Raw genomic sequence first — 24942 nt, 5'->3', positions numbered from 1 at the left:
TTGTCACCATCCTTTCTTCTTACATCCACCATCCAGTGCTGGCCATTTAAAACATAATATAGGAACTGTGTGGAAGACACACAGAACAAATGCATTCTGCATGTAGCCTGTGTCTGTTTCATTTGGCCCATCAAGTCTTCAGAGGTATTGACTGGCAGCATGCCTTTTGGGTAATTTTTCAGCTAAATCATTTGTTTCTGAACAGGTGTCTGGCAGCATCTTACACAGATGTGGTGACAATGTCGCTGGTGCTGCTGGTGAGGTGCGGCACTTCTAGTTCTCCTTTGGTGTACATGCTTTCCTCCCTAGTACTTGGGTCTGAGTCACTCAGAATTGACTCACTCCTATCTGTATGCCCAGAAGTGCAGCTCCAAGCAGACATGTCATCCTACAACCAGAATGCTAAGTGGTTGTGAGGGATAGCTATGTCTGTTCATGAAGCAAGAACACCAAGTGTCTGAGACAGTATTGACGTGTACCAGTCCTATGTGTTTACTTCTCTCTTCTAATAAGATCACAAAATGTTTCAGTGCCAAAGAGAACTGTCAGAAATGATCACCAGGTGTCTTGGTATGGATAGAGGCCTCTCTAGGCACCTTCTGGACTCATCTGAGCTTGGCTCTTAGTAGCCAATTTTTTGTTAGGAGCACTCTTGCTGGTGTTCAAGTTCACATCACCTTGCTATCAGGGAAACTCAACCTTAGATCACCCTCCCTAACTGTCATTCTGTGTTCAAGATTCCTTGGCTCCTGGTCGTCTTTGTTTGACAGGGCCTCATTGTGTAACCTAGGCTGACCTTAATTTTTGAGAATCCTGCCTTAGTCTTCTGGGTCCCATCATTCATGAACTGAGTGTCTTCTTGATTTCTCCAACTTATGCCATTTTATTCTTTAATTTGTACAGTGAGATGGTACTGAAAATTGTATTAAACATTATGCTACCTAGTAGAAATGTCGTGACACACCTTATAGTAACCAGCAGAGTTAAATAGTGTTTGTTATGTAAGAAAAAACTGAAGATACTGAAATTCTCAATTTCAGATATCTTTGTGTTACTTTTAATTTGAGGCAGATTGTTGGAGACTGGAGAGAAAAAAAAAGATGATTTAAACAAGGGAATGGAGGAGAGGGTAACTCAAGAAAGCTTTCCTTTCCTGTAGCAAAAGCTATCACTCTCCATCATCAGGAGTTTCCACTGCCAGTTACATTATTGTGCTCTACACACATCCCCAAAGCTCGCTCTAGACTACACTTGAGGAAACTGAGGCTGTGAGGAAGGGAAGGTGGCCACAGGTGCTCAGAGCACTGCAAATCCTGTGCTGCTAACAGGAGAATGTACTTCCTTCTGCTGCCAGGACAAGGACAGCCAGGCTCTCTCTGAGGGAGTGGAATGGCAAGGCCAGCAGGATGCTGCTGACATTGCCTCGCACACCCTCACCGAAAGGCTATTAGAGGAAATAAGATGTACCACCTCTGCTGGGCAGGAATATAAAGAGACAGTGAGCTATTTAGGAACCCAGGAGTCTCTAGTGGACCTACTTTTGAGGATGACAAATCTTTGCCCCTCTGTTAGGAAACGTTTGTCCTAACGGAGGTCACTTTCCATTGGTCTACTACTCATCTTATCTTGTTTCGTCTTCTTTTTAAAGACTTTCTCAGATTTTCCCTTTTCTGTTACCATGGAAATATTAATGATACTGGTTTGGGTAAAGCATGATATTGTTCAACCCTGTGGCATATGTCATATATATAAGAGTCTGTTTGCAGAGCAGTATATTAGATGTTAGTAGTGTACATATTTCTTATTTTGGGATCACTCAATATTAAAGCTTCTTAGTAAGGTTGTTGATAAACAGGCAACCTCCTACATACACACACACACACACACACACACACAAACACGGGGAGGGGGGAGAGAAATAGAGAGAGAGAGAGAGAGAGAGAGAGAGAGAGAGAGAGAGAGAGAGAGAAAGGTTTCTTATTCTAAATACAAAGTATTCTAAATACAAAGCATAATGTCTTCTGGAAGGATGTGTTGGAGGATTGCAACAGAGATGTGTGTGTGTGTGTGTGTGTGTGTGTGTGTGTGTGTGTGTGTGTGTGTGTGTGTGGCCCTTCAGCTCCAGCTCCTCAGCATTCCTGAAGGAAACCTCCATCCTGAGCAAGGCATTGCCTATTGGGTATTTTTGTATTTTTGCTTAATTATTATACCTATTTAATGCTACTTAGAACATTGTCAGCTGTTGAGGAAAGGTAATTATCACGAGTCAAATGAGAAACACTTTTTTGGCTGCCTTATGGATCCACGTTGCACTGGTACCTTGATGCATAATGAAGCCTGATAGCAGAACTTTGCTAGTCTCTTCTTCAAGCCACAGCTGTTTCCCTGCTAAATTCATCCCATCTGTCTCCCCTTCCGTGGAGCTGTAGGCAGTATAGCATAAGTACAGAAGCAGTTCAGTGCTATTTTGGATAAACATAGCTGAAATTTGAATCTTTGCCATTTGCGATGCACACATTTTGTTTTACTGCTGTAAAGAGAGCTGTCAAAATACAACTACATGGATAATTTACTAAAATACAGTCAAATATAAGGTTGATGGAAAGGAAAGTACACTGGGTCACTCTGACTTTCCCAGGTGTCTTTGAAGGTTGTCCCTGACCACTGGGTAAGACTGGGGCCAGCAGCCCCAAAGTCTTTGGTTTAATTCTGTGTCGTGGCTCTCAGGACTCACTTCTCTGTACCTGTTGGTGACATGATTGGCAGTCTTTAAGACGCTCTGCAAGCCAACTTTCTTATCTTTAAGATCATTTGCATCAGCGGGAAACACTTCTCTTTCTTGGCACTGCCTGGCTGCACTGAGCTATGTTACCATTCTGCTGTTTTGAACTGTATTGTATAGAAATGTTTGTTACCAACGCGACAGGCAATTTAATATTAACCCATCCCTTATTTCTGGGTTACCACTGCATCTGAATACAGCCTTGCAGCATTGTTGTTTTCAGTCGGCTGCACATAACACTTTGTAGGCAGTGGAAATGGTTTCTTACATGGCTTCCTCTTCTGAGTGCTAGACCCCCCCACACACACACCACCTGGATCCCTCCCCACCGCATGTTTTCCTCTTTTGTCTTTTCTAGACCCCAAACAGCTGTGATCTCTTTGAAGAGCAGAGCCACTATCTGATATAAGCAAGGCCTCTTTTCCAGGAAGACTTACCCCATTAAATAATTTCTTAGCACAAGGCTTAGGTTTGCATCGCTGTGTTGATATATTGTTTATGATTTAATAAACCTTGACTGGGGGTCAGGATACAAAGCCAGCCACATTAGTTAGCTATAGAAGCCGGGCAGTGGTGGCACACACCTTTAATCACAGGACTCAGGAGATAAAGGTAGATGGATCTCTGTGAGCTCAAAGCCACCCAGGCTACATGAGAGTGAATCAGTCTAAAAGAGAAACAGAGCACATGCCTTTAATCCCAGCACTAGAGAGGTATATAAGAAGGAGCTCAGGGTCTCATGCAAGATTCAGTTTTCAGGATCTCCATATTCTGGCTGGCTTCTTTGCTTTTCTGATCTTCAGCTTGAATTCCAGTATCTGTCTCCGGGTTTTTTATTATTTGTGATACACACTGCCTTCTCTTTACTAACCCCTCAGCCCTGCATCATGATCTCGTAGGGGAGGAACACATCCCATAGACGGGCCCGGCAGTCTCTGTTCTGTCACCTTTGCCTCCCCAAATCCCTCAGCATATAAATGTGCGAGGTGACATGGACATGATAAGGCAGGAAAGAGAATCTCTTTTGATAGAGGTTCTGGAGATGAGGACTTTGATAGATGCCTCTCTGCAAATTCCCAGCAGTGTGGATCCTGCTGACAGCTGTTCTACCACCTTGGAATGAAGTCTGGTCTTGTTTGCTACCATATCTCACTACTCTATTGAGAAGACCCGGAGGGTGCACAGAAGAGATTTGATGAGCAAGGGAAGGAGTGAAAATAGAACGCACTGATGTGTTTTCTGCAGTTGCCTTCAAATGCCTGTCTTTGGGTCAGTCAGGAAACATCAGCATCTGTATTGTGTTTTGCACTTATCCAGCGTCAGCAACATCACAGTGCTGCTGGGCTCCCAGCTGCTGCCAAGGGAATTGTTTCCTGGAAAGTCCCCAAGGCCTTTTCTGCACCAAGACATCACCCTCTTTCATCCAGTTTGTTTGTTTGTTTGTTTGTTTGTTTTTGTTTTTGTTTTTCTTGGTTTGGGGGGGTGTTCTTTGGAAGGGAAAAGTAACAAGACAGCCACAGATACAAACAACTCTATTTTAACTGAACAGAGTAATGGCTGTGGTTCTTTGAAAGGCAAAGAGGTCTGTGCACCTGTGCCGTGTGTCCTGTGTCCAGGGTGGAAAGAAGCTTCCGGGGCACAGTCAAGGCCACTGTGGTGCTGTCACCAAATTTAACTTTCACTCACTACTTACATGTCTTGGGCAACTGCCCAGTGCCAAAGGGACCAGCAAAGTGCTGTCTCCAAGGTATGAGGTTCAAAACTGTCATGTGCCAGTGTAGAAAGGGTCAGGCATAGCACACTGCATGGAGGGCCAGGCTGGCCATAGACGCTGTAGATCCCAGGAAAGCCTCTCATGGCATCCCTAAGGCCAAGCAGAATGGATGCATTGTGGGCACTTTGACTCCGTTTTCTTTGGAAAACAACCTTAGACTATTTCCTGTCTCGGAAGCAGCACCTGCCTTGTGACTGGCTACCCATGTGTGGCAGGGTGATGATCTGACTCTGTGCTTTGCTGAGTCTCCTCTCTGCCCAGTCTGGCATATTTCTATGGCTTTGTAATCTCTCCAGTCTACCCAGGCTCCCTCTCTGCCTCTAGAGCATCATCAAATCATGGTCTGAATCGATAGACAGATTTTTCAGTGTGAAGAGGGATGAATGACATGCCTAACCAAAAAAGAAAAAAAGTCATAGATGACGATGTTAGTCTCTGAATTCACCATCTGATGCCTTTTTAAATGTTTCCCTGAAAGCCATTATCATCCTCTCCTCTTTAGGTTAAGATGTGTCCACTTATGCGGAAGTACACTTTGCCAACTCTGATCTTTGGGTACCTTTCCATCAATAGGCACATCCCCACACACTCCCTCTCTGCCAGGTGTCTTGGAAAGCTTGGCAGGTAAGTGAGTAAGGTGTGTTTCTATGAGTCTGAAGGTAACTGGAGTGAATGATGTAAACAGCCCTTTACAGAGAACCCTCTGTAGAAAGGTGGGTAGTTGCTGTGGATCCTCTTTGACCCAAGCTCTGTTTGCTTGTTTTTTTGTCTTTCGAGACAGGGTTTCTCTGTGTAGCTGTAGCTGTCCTGGCACTCGCTCTGTAGATGAGGCTGGTCTTGAATTCATAGAGATCCACCTGCCTCTCCCTCCTGGGTGCTGGGATTAAAGGTGTGCGCCACTAAGACCGGCACCCCAAAGCTCTTAATGTGGGTGAACAGAAAGATGATCATGGAGTGGAACAAAAATGGCTGCCAGTAGCTAACATGCCCCAGCTAGGCCTTATCCTCAGGATGATATTCTTTTTTATGAATTGAAGTTTAATGCATGTGGCAGTATTGGTAAAGCATTTGGGCTTTTTAGAAAGTCATTAATCAGCTTAGGCATATTTGTGCCAATTGTTCACAGGTGTTTACACTCTTGTTTCCATGCCCTGGGACAGGCCAGTGTTACAGTGTGGCCTTTGACCTTTGCCTCTGTCGAGATTCACGGACCACAGCTTGGCAATTCTGTTTAGTCAAGCAAATGTTTCTAATGTTTAATGAACTCACCTAGCAGAAACTTGATTTCAAAGACACAGAGACCAGTAAAAAGTGGTCTGAGATTATACTGAATATTAATTATGTTGTGCATGCATGTAAGCATGTTTGACCTGCTTAAAATGGAATGCCAAGGATTTACTAAAAAAATCAAATACACATTATTAGACATATTTATACACACCGAATTGTTTTAAACCAGTGATGCTGAGATAAAGACAAAATAATAGTGTGTATACTATTAATAGTGTAACACCATAACTTTCATTAGAAAAAGTCTCAAGCCTTCACTAACTAACCAAACTGAGTGGCACCCTGTGAGGCGTGCCGGATGTGAGGTGGAGCAGGAAGGGTAAGCCATTGGAGGGAGAATGGCAGGCATACTGGCAGATGGGAGTGGCTATTCAGGTGCAGGTCACCCTATAGTGACAAAATGCATCCAAAGAGCGTGGGGACAGACTGCGTTGCTCACGTTTCTGGGTGTGCTGTTGTTGCCTCTTCAACCTGAAGTCTATATATTTACTCTGGATTGAGCTGAACGAACAAGCGTACAAGTTCAGTGTGCCCTGGACTCGGGGTAACTCCACTCCAGATCTGGCCGTTTCACCCACAGATGAACTCTGCCTAGGCCCAGTAAAGTATGGTTTCTTTTATAATTCCTTAGCCATTGCACGCTGCTGAAGGGTAACAGCTGTGTGGGAATACTGGGAAATGGGCAGGTACATCCTGGTCCCTGGCAAAGGCAGGCATGGACCCTCAGCTCTTCTAGGAGAGTGGAGACAGATTTCAGCCCAGGCCTGCCACAGAGGCTGCAATGCTCAACACTTCCGATGATAGAACTGGATACAGGCCTGGAGAGCAGCCATGAACACAGAGAATGTACCAGAACTTCTGGCATGCACCTGGGGCCTAGTGCTCTGGAGTGCCTAGAGAAGCAGGCAAACACTCAGATGTCGGCCGACCAGTGGTAGTGATGGATTTTAGGATCTGAAGATAGCATATGTTAATATCTTGGAATGAATACTGGGTTCACCATTCTGTCACTGACTGGGTTGTCCTAGCCCCAGCTCTATCCTTCGGAGCCTCTGGGGAAACAAAGGCACTTTTATGCTCCCTAAGTCTTGCTCATAGAGATGCCTCAATTTTGGCTTAACCTCTCTGATTTTCAGATAATTTAGGTGTCACAGATATCCAGGGTAAGATAGTTTTCAGACACTATAATTAGAATGTCTCTGAAATGTAATAAATAGAGCTTCATCTGGGTTTTAGGGATAATGTTTTCTTTCCAAACAGCTGTTTGTTTGCATTAACAATTTGCGCCGTCTCAAGAAGACAGGCAGCATTTCCTGTTCTATAAAATGCCACCCTCATTTCCATCCTTTAGTTGTGTGCGTCTACTATTGTGGTATTGTGTTACCAGTCCTCGTTTAGCGTTCAGACACTCAGCCTGATCCCCAGGGGTCTGCAGAAGAAAAGACCATCTTGCTTGACACTGTCCAGTGTGGTGTCCATAGCTTTGTGTCTTTCCCAGGGCTGGCTCCTTCACTGCCCTTGCAGTTTGTCTGAGACCCTTTGGGTAAGGATGTAAGCATGAGCTCTTTGTTGCCCCATCTCTCACTGGCAGAGCAAACAATTATAGTTGCATTTAGTGGTCCAGTTCGCACCAAAAGAGGGTGGCGAATGAGCTGGAGGTAAGCAGCATGTACTCTCTCCATATCTAACGAGTATAGTTTCCTACTGACCTTGTGAGAGAGATGGAAGTGTTATGATTCTCTGTCACTTTGAGGAAATCCAGGCAGAGAGAGGCCACTGCAGGCCACAAGTCCCATGCCTGTGAACTGGCCTCATACACTTCTCTATTTCACGACTCTAAGATTCCCAAGGAAGAATAGGAAAGAGTACAAGGTCTAAGCCAGGAATGGTGGAGTACACCTTTAGTCCCAGCACTTGGGATTCAGAGGCAGGTGGGTCTCTCTGAGTTTGGGGCCACCCTGGTTTACATAGCAAGTTCCTGACTAGTCAGGACTATATAGACCCTGTCTTGCAGGAAAAAAAAAAAAAAAAAAAAAAAAAAAGTCATCTATGCTGTTACTTGTAGCAAGATATTCCGTGTAGCCTACACTTCATCTGAAAGAATGACCAAGGCACAGAAATGTTCAGTCCCTGGCTTATAGTAAGTGCTCACTAAACAATACCTGTATGTCAGGACTATAGCCAAGGACACAGGCAGCATAGGAAATCACTCCTCAGAGTTACACCCAGAGTAGACAGGCTGGGTCAGGAGAGCACTCTCACTTCCAGTGGGGAGGAGGTTCACCCTGTCCACACCATTAGCAACACTGGAATGGAAAGCTCTTTGGATCTCCTGGGACAAGCAGACAAATCATTTGAAATTTGCCCCTCTGAGAACAGAGTAAGACCCTCTACTGAACAGGCACCGTGCTGGTGTCCACCATGAGAGATAGCATGCCCCTTCATAAAGTTGTCTACAAGAACATTCCAGAGAGACCTACAGGATTTTGCCCTTTAAATTTGAATCCTGTGGTGTACACTTTGTACTTAGACAACACTAGGCTTCATTGAATCTCTGCCCAGAGTCTCCAGGGTCCAGGTATTCCTGGAGTAAACACCAGGGACCTGGCAGCAGACCCCAGAGTTATGGGTGCTAGCAGGCATTTACATTTGTTTCCACTTGTATTTGACTTTTAGTTAGATTGACATCCACAGTGTAATCTGGACCCTGGAAGATACAGTCCTGGAGGGGAAAACCAAGAGAAGCGTGGCCAACAGACACAGAAGACACAGGAAAGGTCGAGAACACACACCTGGGACAGCTTCCTGCCTCCTTCCATCAGAAACAGGAGGCGAGTTTGGAAGAGAAGAGCAGTGGCTTTATTTGGAGAGAGCTGTCTGGTGGAGCACATATGTGCACCATAAATCCAGATCTCACTGTCGCTTCACATTTTTCATGTCAGCATCTGATCATCAACTTCCCAACGTTCCAGCATCCCTTGCAAATAATTTCGTTTCGGAAACTTTCTATCGAGAGCTAATTTTTAGCGAAAGGCTCATGGAAAGAAACCTCTGACAATTATAGCAGCATTAAACCAGGTTCCAGATATGTGATGACGGCTTTGCTGGTGTGTGCTTGTATGTATAATGCATTCAAGTACATAGGCCATGTCCTGCTAGCTTATAAAGAATTCTGCCTTAATCCTTAACTACGGTGTGAACAGCATCTAGCACACATGTTAAATGAACATATTCAAACATGGGTGCTTGACCCTATAGCTCTCTAGAATTAGGGAGCACACATGGATGTTTGGTAAAGATGTTGTTTTTTGTTTGGTTGGTTTGGGTGTTTTTGGTTTTTGTTGTCTTTGGTGTTTTGTACTAGGAAATTTTCTTGTCAAATGCTTTAAGTTTCATCAGATGACCATGTGGCAGATGTGTGCAGACACCAGAGCCAGGATTTTTCAAGAAATTTGCCATTTTATCCTATCTTTACCTTGTTATTTTCATTATTAGCATTGCGGGCTTAAGAGATAGACCTAGGCCAACCTTCAGCACGTGCTTCATCAGCAGGAACCAAGACATCGACAGTGTCTCTTAGCCTCCTAAAATGAGCATGATGTTGGCATTGGTGATCTGTAATGTTAAGACTGAAACTGGTTTTGCATAGGGAAGGGTTCAGTACACAGCTGAGCACTGTGGCCCACAACTGTAGCCCTGGTTAGTTGGAAGGCCGAAGCAGGAGGATTGCTTGAACCCAGGAACAACATAGACCCTGTTGGGAAAAGAAAAGAAGAATAAAGAGAAACAGAGAGTCTCATACTGTTGATGATCTTGTCTTTGTTATTGAATTTCATTTGCCTCATTCATTAGATGAAGAGACACCCCCTACACTGCAGAGCTGTTTTCAGTTGAATGAGCTAATGCATGTAGAAAGAACTTTGTATGTGCGCCACAGCAGGCCATTAAAATAGCAACTGCAGTAATGGTGGAGTCCCTTATTCAGGGTCCACAAGGTGCCAGGAACTTTATGTACTGTCTCTAACTCTTCTAACAGTCCTGGCAGCGGGGGGGGGGGGGTAAGCATTATTTTAAATTGTATCAAGAAACAGCCCTCCAAGGATTTGCTTAGGGTCATGCTCACACACACATTTCAATTGAGATCTGTTTTATTTTAACTGCAAACGTCTCTTTCTACATGCCCCAGTCTCCATGATTAGATTCCTGAAGTTTGTGTTCCTTGTGTCCGATAGAACTTAGCTCTTATCATCCAGTTCAGGCTGGGACATTTTCTTTGAGTAGCACCTCATTCACTGCAAGAATCTTATATTAAGAAATATAATTTTGATGAGATGCACTTAAGCTACATTTATTCACAGAGTTGAACATCAACTTACTAGAAGCCACAGGTCTAAAAGCCCAGCCCTACAGCACAAAGGCAATTCTAAAGACGGAACACATCAGCAATGCCCTGTTCTCAAAGTGGCCGGGCCTGCTGTCTGAACGGGCTGACTTTCTATCATTTTACCCGGTGCTGCTTAAGTCATTCCTCGTGTTTTTGCATTTCAGTTACATGAATTTTCATTCATGTTGTAGAGTATAAGTAATGAATTTACAATTCGATACCCCCTGCCTGCATACTGATGATAGCTAGCTAGCTTTATTGCTCATTGGCTCACAGTGTTGGACCCCAGCCTGGAGATGATGGATCTGTGTAGCAACTACTTCACCTGCATAATGAGACCTAGTCTCCCTTGCTGAGACCTGCCGTGGGCCTTGAGTCTGGTGTCTTCTTCCCTACAGAAGATTGCTAAAGGTTCCTTGTGGATGTTGTTTCCCTTCCCTCCTTTAAAGATGTCTCCTCATCTGTCTGTCATGGCCTCTGGGCCAGGAAAGAAATGCTTCAGACAGGCTGCCTCTTCCCGTCCACTGTTTTTTCTCTGCCTGGCCCCACCAGGATAGTCGCTTCATTTCTGCCTGTGTTACATCCCCACAAACGTGAGGAATTGTTTGTGGTTGGCCAACAAGAAGGTCCAAAGCAATTTACAAGGAGGTCAGATACTTAGCTTGCCCTTCATGTGGAGGTTAGTACCATCAATGGGGCATCCCCATCTGCTGAGTGCCAGGTACCCCAAAACAGAGGCAGTTCCTGTACCCTTCGTTTCCACTCTTCAGGCCTTTGTTCCTGAAGCCATCATCATGGCCTTTGTCACTCACAGATCTACAATATTTTCCCGGGCAGAAGAAATCTGTCAGTTTCCCTTATGTCTCTCTGACCGTGAGTTTGATAGACTATTTTCTTACCCACCCCTACCCCAAACTGTTCCACGTTCCAGAGCCAGGTTTCAGTCATCAGATAGTTGAATAAACTGTCTCACTGGGGGCCAGATTCCAAGGAGACAGCCCATGGCCTCACAGGCCAGGAGAGCCAGGATGTCAACAGTGTCAACAGTCTCTGCTCATCACACCAAAGGCCCCTTGTGGAGCGGCCTCATTAGCATACAGCCGCTCTGCTAGCTAACAAAGCCAGCTCGGGTATCTGCTCCTCTCTCCGTGTCTGTCTTCCTTGACCCAAAAGAAACTACTCAGGCAAGGGTGGAGGCTCTCTCTGGTAGAAGACAGCTCCCAGGAGAGCACTCCGAAGTGGCTTTAAAATAATCAACTTTTTGGAAAGTAAGACTCCTTTATTTTTCAAATCTTGTTTTTAAATCATCAATAGCCCCCCACCCCCCACCCCCCCAAAAAAACCCTGTCACGCCCCGCAGCTAAAAATGGTGGCGTCTCAAGTAATTCCTAGTTATCCCTTAAAAGCCATGTTGTGTCAGAGCCCTAAGTGGAGCCTCCAGCCAGCCTGGCTCGCTGAGCCTTCCTCTCGGGCTGCCTTGCTAACCCTCTTTTGTTGGGGGATGGAGGCAAGGAGGAAGGCAGATGTGCCGCTAGTGCTACAGGCTTCTGCCAACCATATGGCATCTTAAAGAAAGATGGTTGGAGCGTCTGGATTAGCAAAGAGTCGGCATGGGAAGCCATGTGTCGCGTTGGTACAGGCAGTTGTTTGAGCTCTCTCTAAATGGCTTCAGGAGATTGTGTAATGGAACAAATGGTGCTGAGCGCGGGGAGGGGGGGAGGGCAGAGGGGGACAGCCTTGCCACTGCTGGAGAGGCACCTGGCCCTGGGGCGGGGGTTGCTTCACTCCCCCCAGGATTACGTATCCTTTTAATGTTCTTCGAACTCAGAGAATTGACTAGAACTTTTCAACTGTTAATTACAAGCCTGGGTTCTCTGGGCTCTAGGCCCCTGTGAACTCTCCTCTCTGCCCCCAGTTTGGTAATTAATTAGTCATGTTGCAGCACTCCTCTGTGTGCTTTCCCTCAACCCTCCCGGGCTCCAGGCTCAGTCCTACCATTTCCAGGGCCTTGAAAAAATGCCTTCTGCAGGAAGGCTCTCAAAGTCCCGCAAGTCTGTGTCTCCCACCCGGATTCCAGCAGATAGATAAACCTGTGAACTTCATGGTGAGCCCATGGGAGTCTATCCTTCTACTCTTGCAGATCTTGAGTGTAACCTTTTTTAAAAAAATTAAGCCAGTCTCTACCAGTGAAGTCATTAGATTGCTAAGCCATACCTGCCATTCATTGGCTCGTTTGAGAACTCAGATTGCTACTATGTAATATAGAATGTGCATAAGTTTGAGAAGTGAGACCTGGGATGCTGGCAGCCATAGCCACTGCGTGCAAGCATTTTGTGCTCTGCTGCTCACACATACAGCAAAATCTAGCATGGCTGGAAAAGGTAGAAACACCTCCTTGGGAGACCATAGCTAATTCAGGCTCAGGTGTGTCCTAAGTTGGCTAATGGAAGGTAAAATAGCCAAGGACAGTCAAAGGAGCAGAGGGCTGACCTGAGAGAGTCAACCATCAAGTTTTCAATACATAATCCTTTTTCAAGTTTTCAATTAACAGTCTCAAGACCCTGTGAGAGTGGCTGCTCAGCTCCTGGCCGGTGCTGAGCCCCTTGGGAACATAGCACACTGAATAGTGATACAGTTCCTGTCACCCTAACTGCACAGACTGCACAGCCCCCCCCCCCCCAACAAGTGGGACCAAGGACAGGATGCAATTGTAGGTTAAAACTGAGTCACTGGGCTGAGCAGATGGTTCAGCAGATAAAGCCCACTTGCTGTGTAAGCCTGATAACCTGAGTTGATGCCCCAAACCAAGACAAAGGTAGATGGTAAGAACCAACTCCACAAACTTGTTTTCTGACCTCCATGTGTACTGCTCCCACCCCAGACATGGACACAGGACATAGATGCATGCACACACACACACACACACACACACACACACACACACACACACCATACACATATGTACACATGTACATCATCATCATAAAATTAAGTAAAAAAGCTGAACGATGTGATGTGTGGAGCATAGCTTCTCTCAGAGGAACATGGAGGAGTGACAATGCATTGGACCTTGTCTGTTGTAGCAGCACCAAGCCTCCCTCAGAAAGAAAAGTGGAGCCCAGGGCCTGTGTGATTGGGCTGGAGTAGGCGAGAGGGACAATTTAGAGATGGGACTGTGTCTGCAAACTGGTGTTGATTCTACATTCTCGTTAAATGGGGTCATCTGAAAATCATAGATTCTTGCCAACTTCTTTCATAAACACCGATGTTCTGCAAAGCTAAGATGTCTCTCTGCAATTTCATGTCAAGTGCCATCCATGGTTGTGAGTACTTGATGTACCTGGTGTTTGTGTTTTAAATTGTGTTCTTACACAATTGAAATACCTCACTTCCCTTCTTCCCAGAGTCCATTTCTTGGTGACATGTTGAGTGTTGGGCTATTCTTACACTGTCTTGTGAGTTCGGGATTCATTGGGGGCCGCTATCTGTGAAAAGCCTAATTCTGATTGTTATTCGCCAATTAGAAGAAACTGTCACTCTGATCCCTTTTTCTTTCCAAGTGCGCACAGCCTGGAATTTGTCAGTCTTGGAGTTTCTTGAAACAATGCAATTAAACTGCAACATATTTCCTAACATTCTTAATTAAGACAGTGACTGGGAAATGTAGATTAGCAGAAGTTACTGTTTTTATCAGCATATTTTCTGTCTTTTCCGGCCGGCACCCTCACATCCCCCCCCCCCAGGGCGTTTCACTTTCCATGTCTGATGTCACTTTCGGCCACATGTACATTATGCACATGGCACAGAAGAAACAAAGTACAGAATTCTCTGGTTCTGAGCTGCATGCCCCACGCCACATGCACTGTCTGTTCCATTCGCTTCTTAGGAGGTTCACGCTGGGAGTTTCTTTTTAAATGCAGAATGTTTCTGAAGGAAAGAGTTGAGGTTGGGCAGATTGTGTTAGAGAAATCTCACTGTCGGAGTGGAATTTAATACACTGATTATTCTGGGCAGGCTCAAACTGGCACTGTGTGCAAAGTTCAAGAGTGTCTGGGAATTGAAATATGAGGGGAATTGGGAGAGTGAGCAGAGACAAAGCATTTGGAAGGAGAATTTCTAAGCAGGGCTGGGAAGTGAAACTAATGGTAACTTTGTAAAGATGGGGGGGCAGAAATGAAGTATGGAGACCCCGACATAAAGCAGCATCCACTGAAAATTCTTTATGAACTCAAGTCCTGGTTCCCAGGGCACATTGGAGGATGGGTCTTAAAAAGCTAGAGAGTGGTTGTCCAGCACCGTTTTATTTTCACTTCTTTGAGTTCTTAAGTCTTGCCAGTTTCAATTAAGTCACACAAGCTTAATCACTACATAGAAATTAAAATGGGATGTAATATTTCTTTGGCCTCTCTATTAGCCAAGATTTTTTTTTTCTTTAATTAAAATTTGGGTCATCTATGATCATCAACAAACAATGACTCATTTGTTTGTTTACAAATAAGGAATTAAAAGTAAGAACAGCAAATAAAATCCACAGCACCTCTCCTGTTGTTGCAGGGAAACCAACCTGTTTTTCTCATTGCTTCTCAGGAAAATGAAACTAGGCTGTGAGCATGGAGTTAATGAAGCTTTCACCCATTTCTTCCCTCAACCGCCAGCTCTCTTTAATCCCCTCCTTCTGCCAAAGTCCAGAGGCCCGGGGCCCCTGTGGAGTTTGCCTAGCCAGATGCTAGCCACCCAGCTGGGCCCCTGCAGGCTGCCTCCCAGTCCCGCCAGGTGCTGGCCCACTCATGGTGGGCAGGGGGTGCTGGCCAAGCCCCCGGTGTCCAGAGGCGGGGCAGGCGTGCACGCCCCAGTGGCCCATGTAGAGCCTAGTGGCAGGCTGCACCTGCAGGAGGACAATTGCCCAGCAAGGGGTGGCCAGCCACACTGGAGGCTGCTGGGGTCGCCTGGGTGGTTGTGCATCGTGGGTTCAGAGAGGAAGGGCTGTTCTTCCCCGAAAACTAAGACAGAAACATTTTATTGGCAGCATCCATAAAGGAGGAAACAAAGTCTACCTTCGGTTTGACTAAAAATTAACTCCAAGGGATGGGGTAGTGTATTCTCTGGGTCAGGGAGCATTCCAAGTCCCTGACCATTGCCTTTTAAAATGGTGCCAGGCAGCCAGTGAGGACAGTGGCCTGTGGGGTGAGAAGGCTCCACAACCACACCGATGGTATAGGGTATAGTAGTGTTGCTCTCCTGTCCTGGTCTGCTGTCAGGACAGTTGTCTCTCTGCCCATACCAACAAAGGAGCTGCCAGGTAGGGACAGGCTAGAAAAGTAGCACAACCCTGAGCTTTTGTTTTGAAAATGCAACTCCTTTGGCTTCAGGAGATCCCCAGGACAGGGCACAAGGGCCCTTTATCTACCCATAATTCAATGCAGAGGAGCCTTACAAAATTAGGGGGCAAAGGCCCTGGCCCCTGTCAGATCTTCCTGGGTCACACCTAATTAGAAAGTGCCCTTCCATTTCGGGGAGCACACTGCCTGCCCACAGATGGTCAAGTTGGAGATGCTGCCGCTGACTGACATGAGTCACAAGGGACACTGGTGAACTTGTACTACCTTAAAATACGGAATAAGAGTAAGGTGTGTTGGAAGCCTCAGCTGGCTCTCTTGCCACCCTTAATATTCAAACATTTATGGGCCAAGTGTTAAGCTCATTTCTCCCCGACGGTGGCACAGGATCTGGGCAGGATCTGTCTCTTCCGATGCCGGAGCCCACTAGAAACCAAATGAGCCCTCCAGCCGGCCTAATCACCCCGATCTGTCATGGGCCTTCTAGCTGGAAGAGTTATGCTATCGTATCATCCCAACACTCATCTCCGTGTGGAGGACCCCTTTTACTAAATGATTTATTACTCTTAGCAGAATTCCTCTGGCTGCAGATTTTATTTGAGTCGCTGTGTTCAGCTCAATTGGTCTCCTTCAGTTACCGTGGCAACCAGCAGATGGGGGTCTTCGACAAGGGTCAGTGGGGAGGCTGCCTCAGTGGAAAGGGAAGAGAAACTAAATAAAAAGCTTTCAGCACTGACAGTTCTCTAGCCCATAGCCAGGGGTTGTTATCAAATTACTAGCATTAAAACCTAATTAAGATGTGTGCCAATAGGCACACCGTAGTGACTGAATCTGGTTACTTAGCTGCCACGGGCTCACTCTTCCTCCATCGCTACTCAGTGACCAATTTGGCCGCCCTAAGGATGGTCCTGTATGAAGGAAATGGCAGAGGCCCTCTCTTGACACCCTCCATGAGGGCTGAGGTCTCTGGAGCAGCAGGACCTCTTGGGGAAAAATGTTCTTCAACAGGGCAGTGTGCCTCCGGGTTTCCGACTGTTGTTGGCTTAACTTGGGAGAGCATTCACCAAAGTGAAACTGGGCGTTAAGTGCTCCAAATTGGAAAGTGGATCTATCAGTTAATTCAAAGGACCTCTTCTGCAAGGGGCAGAGGCGACAGCATTAGGTTAGCTGAGAAACTGCCAGTTAGGTAGAGCCGTGCACATCGCAACAGTAAAATGTTGTAGTTGCTAATAAGCAGTTCCTTAAGGGACAACTTTTTCTTTAGGAAACACGGTAGCATCTAGGAGGAAAGGACAATGGGGTGTGGGACAATCCTGTATGGTAGAGCAGGGCACAGTATTGGCGAGTATGGGACACTAAGGAAGAAGGATCACTTGGGTCCAGGAGTCAGTACCAACCTGGACTACATAAGCAGACAGTGTTTCAAAGAACAGAAGGTTAAAGAGAGAATAAGAGTGACTGGAGAGAGATGGCTCAGCAGGTAAGAGCACTGGCTGCTCTTGCAGAGATTGCAGGTTCGATTCCCAGTATCCACCCAGTCACTCACAACTGTCTGTAACTCCAGTTCAGGGAATTCAACTCCCTCCTCTGGACTCTAAAAACAACCATATCCATAAAATAGCTTTTTTTTTTTTTTTTAAGGAGAAAAAAGAACAACCATGAGCGCTAGAGGGAGGAATCAGATACAGATGTCCCCAGCAGGATGTGGGGAGGAGGGATGTGCGTTTCCTTGGTGGTGTTCTCACACCTTTTCAGGGACACGGTTGATATGAGGGAGGAGTGTTCTCCTGCCTCTGCTCTGGATGGCCCTGAGCCCTGGACTCCACTTTGCAGACTGTTCACCCATGGCACCTTCATATGCTGACATCTCTGCACAGTGGAACAGGCCTAACCACGGCCTTGCTCTTGCTCTAGAAAGTAGTAGTCGAGGTAACTTAGGCTTCAAGAAAGTACCTAGCTGGGTTTAAAAAAAAGAAAAATGGTTCAGAAGAAAACCACTGTTTTTTGAGATCCTAAAATGGAACCCAGGGCCTTACATATGCTACGTAAGTGCTTTGCGTTGTACCGGTAACCCAGAATCTGAAATGCTTGGCCCCTTGTCCCTTATCTCATGTACTGAGGTCATTCCTAGTAAGTCCCCCAAAGGTACAGGGGGGGGGCTCATCCTAGCAGGAAGTCCCTAACTCTCTTAAGAAGGTGACAGTAGGGTTGCAATGCCTGTCCCTAAATTCCCTAAGGGGAGGAAGTTGTTCTGGGGGAAGCACTGTTTCATGCAGAAACTCTGGTGGAGCTCTGTGGCACTGTCAGAGACACAGGGGACCCTGCTAGAGCACCAGGCACACTTGAGGAGGCCTGAACACCTGACCTTGAGCACTGCTCAGTGGCCAAGGAAGGCTATGGTGAAGCCACGGTCGGCAAGCATCCAGAGGCCACTTGAGGATCTGCAGCTTCCTGTGCTTGCCTCCCCCCTGCCAACATTATTCTGTGGCCTCACTGAGAGCTACTGGGGTTGGCCTGAAATGATTTGCTACTGGTCTTTGACAAGGCAAGAACTGACATGGGGTACCCAGAAAAGCACAGGCATTTTCAAATGCAGCTGTGTGCACATTGGACTGCACAAAGCCAGAAGCCTGCAATAGATTGGAAATGTAGAAAGAATTCAAAAACAAAAGCAAATCCTCACTGAGCCAGCTGCAGAAGCGCAGAGCAGAACAGGGAATGAGCTAGCTGCAGAAGTGCAGAGCAGAGCAGAGTGCTTCCTCTGCTCTCACACTCCCCGGTCTCAGAAAATGAGCCTCAGTCAGAATTTTCCAGAACACTGCAGGGTGCCACGTGTCTCAAGGTCCTTGGCTAAATTCTTATGCTTAGTGTTCCACAGAAGACACACATATGGACTCCCCTCCCTCCCTTCCTTCTTTTTCTTTCTGTCTACCTTACTACTGGGATGTAATTCAGAATCTTTCACTTGCTAGACAGCCTCTTGCCACCTTGCCACACCCACAGCCCTAAAGATACCAACTTTGAAGGGTCTGGGCTGGGGCTATAGTTCTGTGATAGAATACAGTCTTAGCCCAGAACTGCATCAGAGCAGCACCGTAGATACATGCATGCATACATAAATGCATAGACACATAATACATGCACACATACATATATACACATACATGAATACACATACATAATACATACATGGATACATGGGTTAAAAAACCTGGGTTCCTGTCCTAAAGGCTTCCATAGGCTGCATAACCTAAAGCAAGTCACCTTCACCCTCTCAGGCCTCAGCTACACTGTACTGGCCGAAATATGGTCACCAAGTCACATCTCCACTACAGCATGGCATCTGCCACCGCACTGTCTTCCAGAAAACTGTTCTGTGTCTGCAGGACCAATGGAGAACTTCTCTGAGAGTGAAAGAAACAGCCAACAGTTCTGTGAGTGTAAATCCTTTTTATCAAAGGTGTAAACTCTCCCAGAATTATTGAAATCATTTTGGACCAGGGTGGTTTTAGGCCAAGGATGCTTAAATTGCAGAGCAGCCACTGATGTCACTGTAACCCTGTGCGGGAGTTCTTCAGCCTATGACTCACATCAGTGAGAGTGAATGATGTAAAATGCAGCAGCAATTTTTAAGTATTGGAACCAAGTCTACAACTTGAAATTAGCATGGTTTGGACGCCAAAATTAATTACCTCCAACAGTAATTAGGGTAATTGAATTTTCAAAACTTCCACTCGGTGCATTGTTTTGACTGGTGATGTGGGGAGATGAGAGTGTAGCCAGCCTGTGGCCTTGGGGACATGTATTGCTGGGAGGGAACTTGCTACCTCCCAGGCTTACTCATCAGGAGCTGCTTGCTTTGTGCTCTGTGGCCACGTGGTCTCTGTTGTCTTCCTTATTGGCTTAATTTGTTGAGAACAGGTGAAGCCTGTGTGAGTGCAGGGTTTGCAGCAGACCTAGAGACTCACCACTAGCTGGCTTCCACACAGTTCCCATTTTGCGCACACTGCAACCTGGCTTCCACACACTGCTAATAGTCTTCTTGTTATTGTTTTGTTTAAAAAGAAGAAAAGAGAAATATTGAGACAGACATAAGACTATAAGTTTATTATAAGGCCCGGTAGAATGGGTAGACTAAGAAGAGGAACAGGGGTAAATGGCTGACCGCCATGGCCGGTCGCCATTAGAGAGACAGAGCGGGGAAACAGAGACGGGAGAGCACAGAGAGAGAGAGAGAGACAGGGGGAGAGAGAGAGACAGGGAGAGAGAGTAAAGGGGCAGAGAGAGCGTAAAGGTGCAGGGGCCTATCTTTTAAAGGGGTCCTCTGCACCTGCGTGCAGACTTCTTTCCCATGGAACCTTGGGCTGACCAGGGTATTGCCTGAATGGATTCCACCAGGTAACAGGGGCAGGCCAGCATAATGCCTGAACCTTTCACTTCTCCTCTTGACTTTTCAGTCATCTGTCTTGAGTTTGCGCTCCCATTTTGGTGTCTCTTAAGCTGGAACACCTCAGCACCAGGGTATGGATGCTCTTACACTGGGCCCAGCCCCTGTGTTTGGAGTCTGGATGGAAGTGTGACTCTGGCTTCTAGATGGAAGCCTGAACTGAGATAAGTCAAGCCCAGGCTAGCGTAGCCAGTGTGAATGGGTTCTGAGTAGGTATTCCTGCATCCAAGTCTACCATTTGTTCACTTATTTTAAGATTTTCAAATTCCAATGGTGACTGAGAGTGCTTAGTTTGTATGCAGTACTTTTCTGAAAGAGAATGAATTAAAGCACACACACACTGTGCCTGAAATCACAGGTCTTATATTTAGTGTAAATATTGTACACAGGTAAGTAGCTTGCTCATCCCTGCAGTTAAACAGCCGGCACCTTGCCCAGGGCTGGAAGTAGAGAGGGATGAGCTTGCTCCTGCCCTTGGGAGTATCAATACACAGTGGAGGCGGGGTGAGCAGTGACTGCCAGTTGTGGATGGATGCTCTGGTCATACTTTGCAAGGGTAAAGCAATGACAGTGAGCCTTGAAGGATCAGGACCAGGACAGAAGGTGTGAAGCTGGGCACACCCACACCAGTTTGTGCCTGGCAGGAGAGAGAAAGCATTTTTGCATAGTGCATTGGAAGGGCTGGGATACCTGCTGTGTGAGGACAGAGGACTATGCAGGGACTAGACAATGAAAGGCCCTGCTCCCAGGCAAGGGGGGGATGGCCCTAGAGCTGGAGCAACAGTTTCCATTAAACAGAGACATGATCTGGTATTCTAGAAAGATCCTTCTGGTCTGGCTAGTGTAGGAATTCTGGGTTTGAAAAGGCAAGTAGAAGCAGAAGACCCCAGGGGGAAATGGCGCAGAGATTTGGGGTTGTTGTTATTTTGAAACAGGGTTTCAGATAGCCCAGGCTGATGTCCCACTTGTGTGGCTAATTGGCTAGCTTTGAACTCCTGATCCTGTTGTCTCCATCTCAGCTGCAAGTGCTGGGATTGCCAAAGATGTTTGAACAATTTGGATGTGGAAGATTGGTCATCAGTCCAACTTAGGGGAGACTAGAAAGAATAGGAGGAAGAGGCATGGAATGTTAAAAGACACCTGAGCTCATATGGGCAAGCATGGGGCAGGAGGAGGTCAAGATGACCATGGGATGCACACCAGTCTAAGAGGAGCAAAGGGAAGATGCCCGGGGAGGGAATGAGCAAAGGGAAGATGCCGGGGAGGGAATGAGCAAAGGGAAGATGCCCGGGGAGGTAATGAGTCCAGTGTGCCATGTAATGAGCTTGAGGCCAGTTGGACAGATTGCTGGGGCCTGAATATCAAGAGCTAGGTACCTCAGACTGTCCACCTGGAGCCAGGGGCTGAGCTAAAAAATGTGATATGGAGAGAGCCTCTTCTTCGCTATCCCTCACACACTGGTCATTGTTTTGGATGCTGTGGGAGAGAGGCTGCAGCCCGTCCTCTTGGAACAGCCCTGCCCTGGGGAACGTGTGCTTGCAGGTCTATGGAGGAGATGGAGGAGCTGTGGGACATTCTGGTGGCTGCAGCTGTCCTAGCAGTGCTCTGTCAGTCCTGTGAGCATGCGGGTCTGACCCCTCCTCTGCTGTCATCTCCACCTGAGAGAAATGAGTGTAAAGTGACTGCCGGGTGCTCACAACCCAGTCCCATGGTGCTTAGTCAATGCTGGAGCCTCACTAGGAACAGGGAGGAACAGTTACAATATTTAGTTTTAAGATCCATATGCTGTTTGAGTAGACTCCTCTCCCAGGGAAAGTGTGGATTTAAATTCTGAGTGTCTAAGAAGAGGAAGGGAGACCTGCTGGAGTCAGAACCTCCACAGGGAAGGGCTGTGGCCTTTTCAGGAAAAAGTCATTTTACCACTACACCAAGGCTCAAACAAAACAAAAAATCAACCTCTCAAAACCAAACAAAAATCCCCACCAGCTTGTCTGTGGGAGGCACCCAGTGGAACTGTGTTGAGGAAGTGGATGGTGACTGACCCCTGGCAGAGGGACAGGCCTGGCCCGGAGCACTCCAGGTGGCACCTCACTAGGCACCCAACCCTTCATGTCGTTTTTAGACCTCACAGCTCACACGCTACACATATTCCCCATCTCCCAAACAACAGAGAAATTTAAGTGTATGTATTCACTTGCTTTCACAGTATTCATAGCAGAGAAGTGTCTGAAGCCCAGGCCCCGTGCTGGCAGCCTGCCCTTCTGGAGTTTGCGTACGCTCTTCCCAGCCCACTAGCTTATCATGAAGTCTCCCATAGCTTTCAAAAGTGCTGCTACAGTTAGTGTCCCTGCAGTGTGGCTGAGACCATGGTTGTTAGACCAATAGAGATGCTCTGGTGCAGTGCACGGAGGTGATTTTCATCTGCATTTGTACTTTTAGAAGCCTGGGCTGCTGCTGCTGCTGCTGCCTTTTTTTTTTTTTTATCTAACTCATTTTTCTGCAGATTTTTTTTATTTGAATTAGAAACAAGATTGTTTTACATGTCAATCCCAGTTCCCTCTCCCTCCCCTCCTCCCCTACCACCGCCCAAATAAAACCCTGCCTATCACATATCCTTACTGCTTCCCCTGGATGGTGAGGCCTTCCATAGGGTGTCGTCAGAGTCTATCATATCCTTTGGGATAGGGCGTGGGACCGCCCCCGTGTGTCTTGGCTCAGGGAGTATTCCTCTATGTGGAATGGGCTCCCAAAGTCCACACCTGTGCTAGGGATAAGTACTGAACTACTACAGGAGGTCCCGTAGATTTCCAAGGAAGCCTGGGCTTCTTTGTTGTCATGGAAACAGCTGTCCCTTACACACCTGAAATTCCTAGAGGTGCCTTGGAAGAGAGCCTGTGACAGTGGCACAGCACAGGCAGCTGCTGCCCCAGTCTTCATCCGGCCCAGAGGTGGTGGTGGTTCTATACATCCAAGTCCCCAAAATATGAGCCCTAATGGCACACCAGCACCTGCCTGGTGAAAACAAATATCCTTTTTCATGGACCAGTCATTCTATGACAGCACAGTACCCCAAGTGCCTCAGGGTTCCTGGAACAAGGTGGAAGGTCAGTGACCACACATTGGTGGGAAGAGATAAGAGCCTGGAGAGCACACACTGAACTAAGGTCTTTGTCCTGAGAGTGTGGCATCAGTGTGGCTTGCAGCCTGTCCGGTGCCTTTCTAGAAGGGTTGCCTTCTAAACACATTCCCATAGGCCTCAGATCACCACTCCCTCTTGTTCTCTTCACTGTTGAACACCCTGTGGAGGAGAGGGCTAAAACCTTGACGCTTAGACATGTCAAAATGTCAGAACTGCATGAGACCTGACACTGAAAAGCAGCTCCTGCCACTTGGGAAGAGCAGCAGGCAGGGGTGACCCTGTGCAGACACCCCAGTGAGGAGAGAGAAAATGCTGGCATCTCCAAAGGCTGAGGGGCTGTGTTTTGCTCCTGACTGACTAGCCATCACTCATCTCTTCATATCATAGCCTGCGAGCCAGGTGACTGAACAGCCCATGCCTCAGATTCCCCATCCTGAAAGCGGGACTGTAGCTCCCACCTTGTGGGATTGTGGAGGTTTTGCTTTTGCAAAGCACGGAGCACATCACCCTGTACAGTGATGCTCAGTGAGTGGTGGGCTTTTCGTGTGCTTTCCAGATCACGCATTTGCCATCTTGACCTGTGCACATGTTTGACTTGTACAGTTGGCTTGGCATAACTCATCTCTCCACAGGCAACACAGCACCTCCTGAGAGAAGGGTCACCTTAGCACTTGCTATGTTTGGCCAGCCTGGGGCACAACTGAGAAGGGGTGGGACCCCTAAGAGGTGGGGCTCACTGGAAGAAAACTGGATCTTTCGGGCACAAGGGGGAAACAGGGCTCTGGCCCTTCATGTCTGTCTCTGCCCACCCTGGCTGCTGTGAGGTGAGTGGCATCCCTTGCCACACATACCTGAACATGATCTGAAATCTGGGAACCCATGAACTAAAACCTTCCTCCTTCCAGTTGTTGGTCTCAGTTAATTTGTCACCATCATGCAAAGCTGAAGAGCATAGTGCTGGAGTCTTAGGAAATGTTCGCCAAAGGTTGGTTGGCTTGGTGAGATAGCCAAGCGGGCACCACCTGGATTTGCCTCCAGGGTATTCCAGGTACAGGCAGGGCTTATGCAAGTTAATTAACCCATCGTGGTCAGTTTTCCTATCTGTGAAATTGGAGTGGTGACTCTCAGGTACTTCAGAGAATAATAATTAACAATCAGTGTGGAGCTGTAAGTTCAGAGTTCGCAAATGTTGGTGACTGCCAGCAGCTGTCAATTTAGGTCATCAAACCATGAGTAGAATGACCAATACCAGGATGTTTGAGATATATTTGCCTATAGAACTGTCCAAGAAACTGCCTCTGAGTGATGGTAGTAAAGCTCCCACTAACACAGTGCAGACCGGGTTGGGCAATGCTTCTACAACCACTTTCAAATTAAAAGACGCTGGTTCTCCTGGCATGCATGATGTGCCTTCAGAGAGCTTCCAGAGTGTATTTCCTCAAAACATTTCCTTAACTCTAAATCCTGTCTGTACTTTTTTTTTTCAGAAAAATGTGCAGTTGGGGTGTTTTTAAGTTTCTCAGTTTGTTTGACTTCCTTGCTGTATATGGAGTAGCAGTATAGGGACTACCCCCAAAACAGAAGAGTGCACTTCTTTGTTTAATGGAGGAAAATCATACCTGAGAGCAGCTTTAGAGAGTGATCAAGTTGGTTTGAAACATTAGCCAAGTCTGGGGCAATGGCGTACAGTTAGAACAACTACTACTTGGGGGGGCAGAGGCAGGAGCATGGCTTGAGCCAGTGAGTTTGACCAGCCTGAGCAACAAAGAGAGGCTTGAGTAGAGGAATGC

General features: G+C 46.8%; 1 protein-coding gene across 8 annotated transcripts in view; it reads left to right on the top strand.

Moving 5' to 3' along the window:
• LOC113830672 (SHH signaling and ciliogenesis regulator SDCCAG8) overlaps window positions 1-24942 on the top strand; it is a 200483-nt gene that overhangs the window by 165153 nt on the left and 10388 nt on the right. The window contains exon 18 of one of the 8 annotated variants that reach the window (XM_027418886.2): window positions 8523-9642. The exons of the other annotated variants lie outside the window; for them this stretch is intronic. Within the exon in view, the coding sequence (XP_027274687.1) occupies window positions 8523-8526 (4 nt within the window). The 3' untranslated portion in view covers window positions 8527-9642. Of the gene's footprint in view, window positions 1-8522; window positions 9643-24942 lie in introns of those variants that run through there. 8 annotated transcript variants of the gene reach the window in all.

The sequence above is a fragment of the Cricetulus griseus genome, chromosome 5, assembly GCF_003668045.3.
Source record: "Cricetulus griseus strain 17A/GY chromosome 5, alternate assembly CriGri-PICRH-1.0, whole genome shotgun sequence".
NCBI lineage: Eukaryota > Metazoa > Chordata > Mammalia > Rodentia > Cricetidae > Cricetulus > Cricetulus griseus.
The sequence above is the reverse complement of the archived record's forward strand: the minus strand, read 5'-3'. Positions and strand labels throughout refer to the sequence as shown.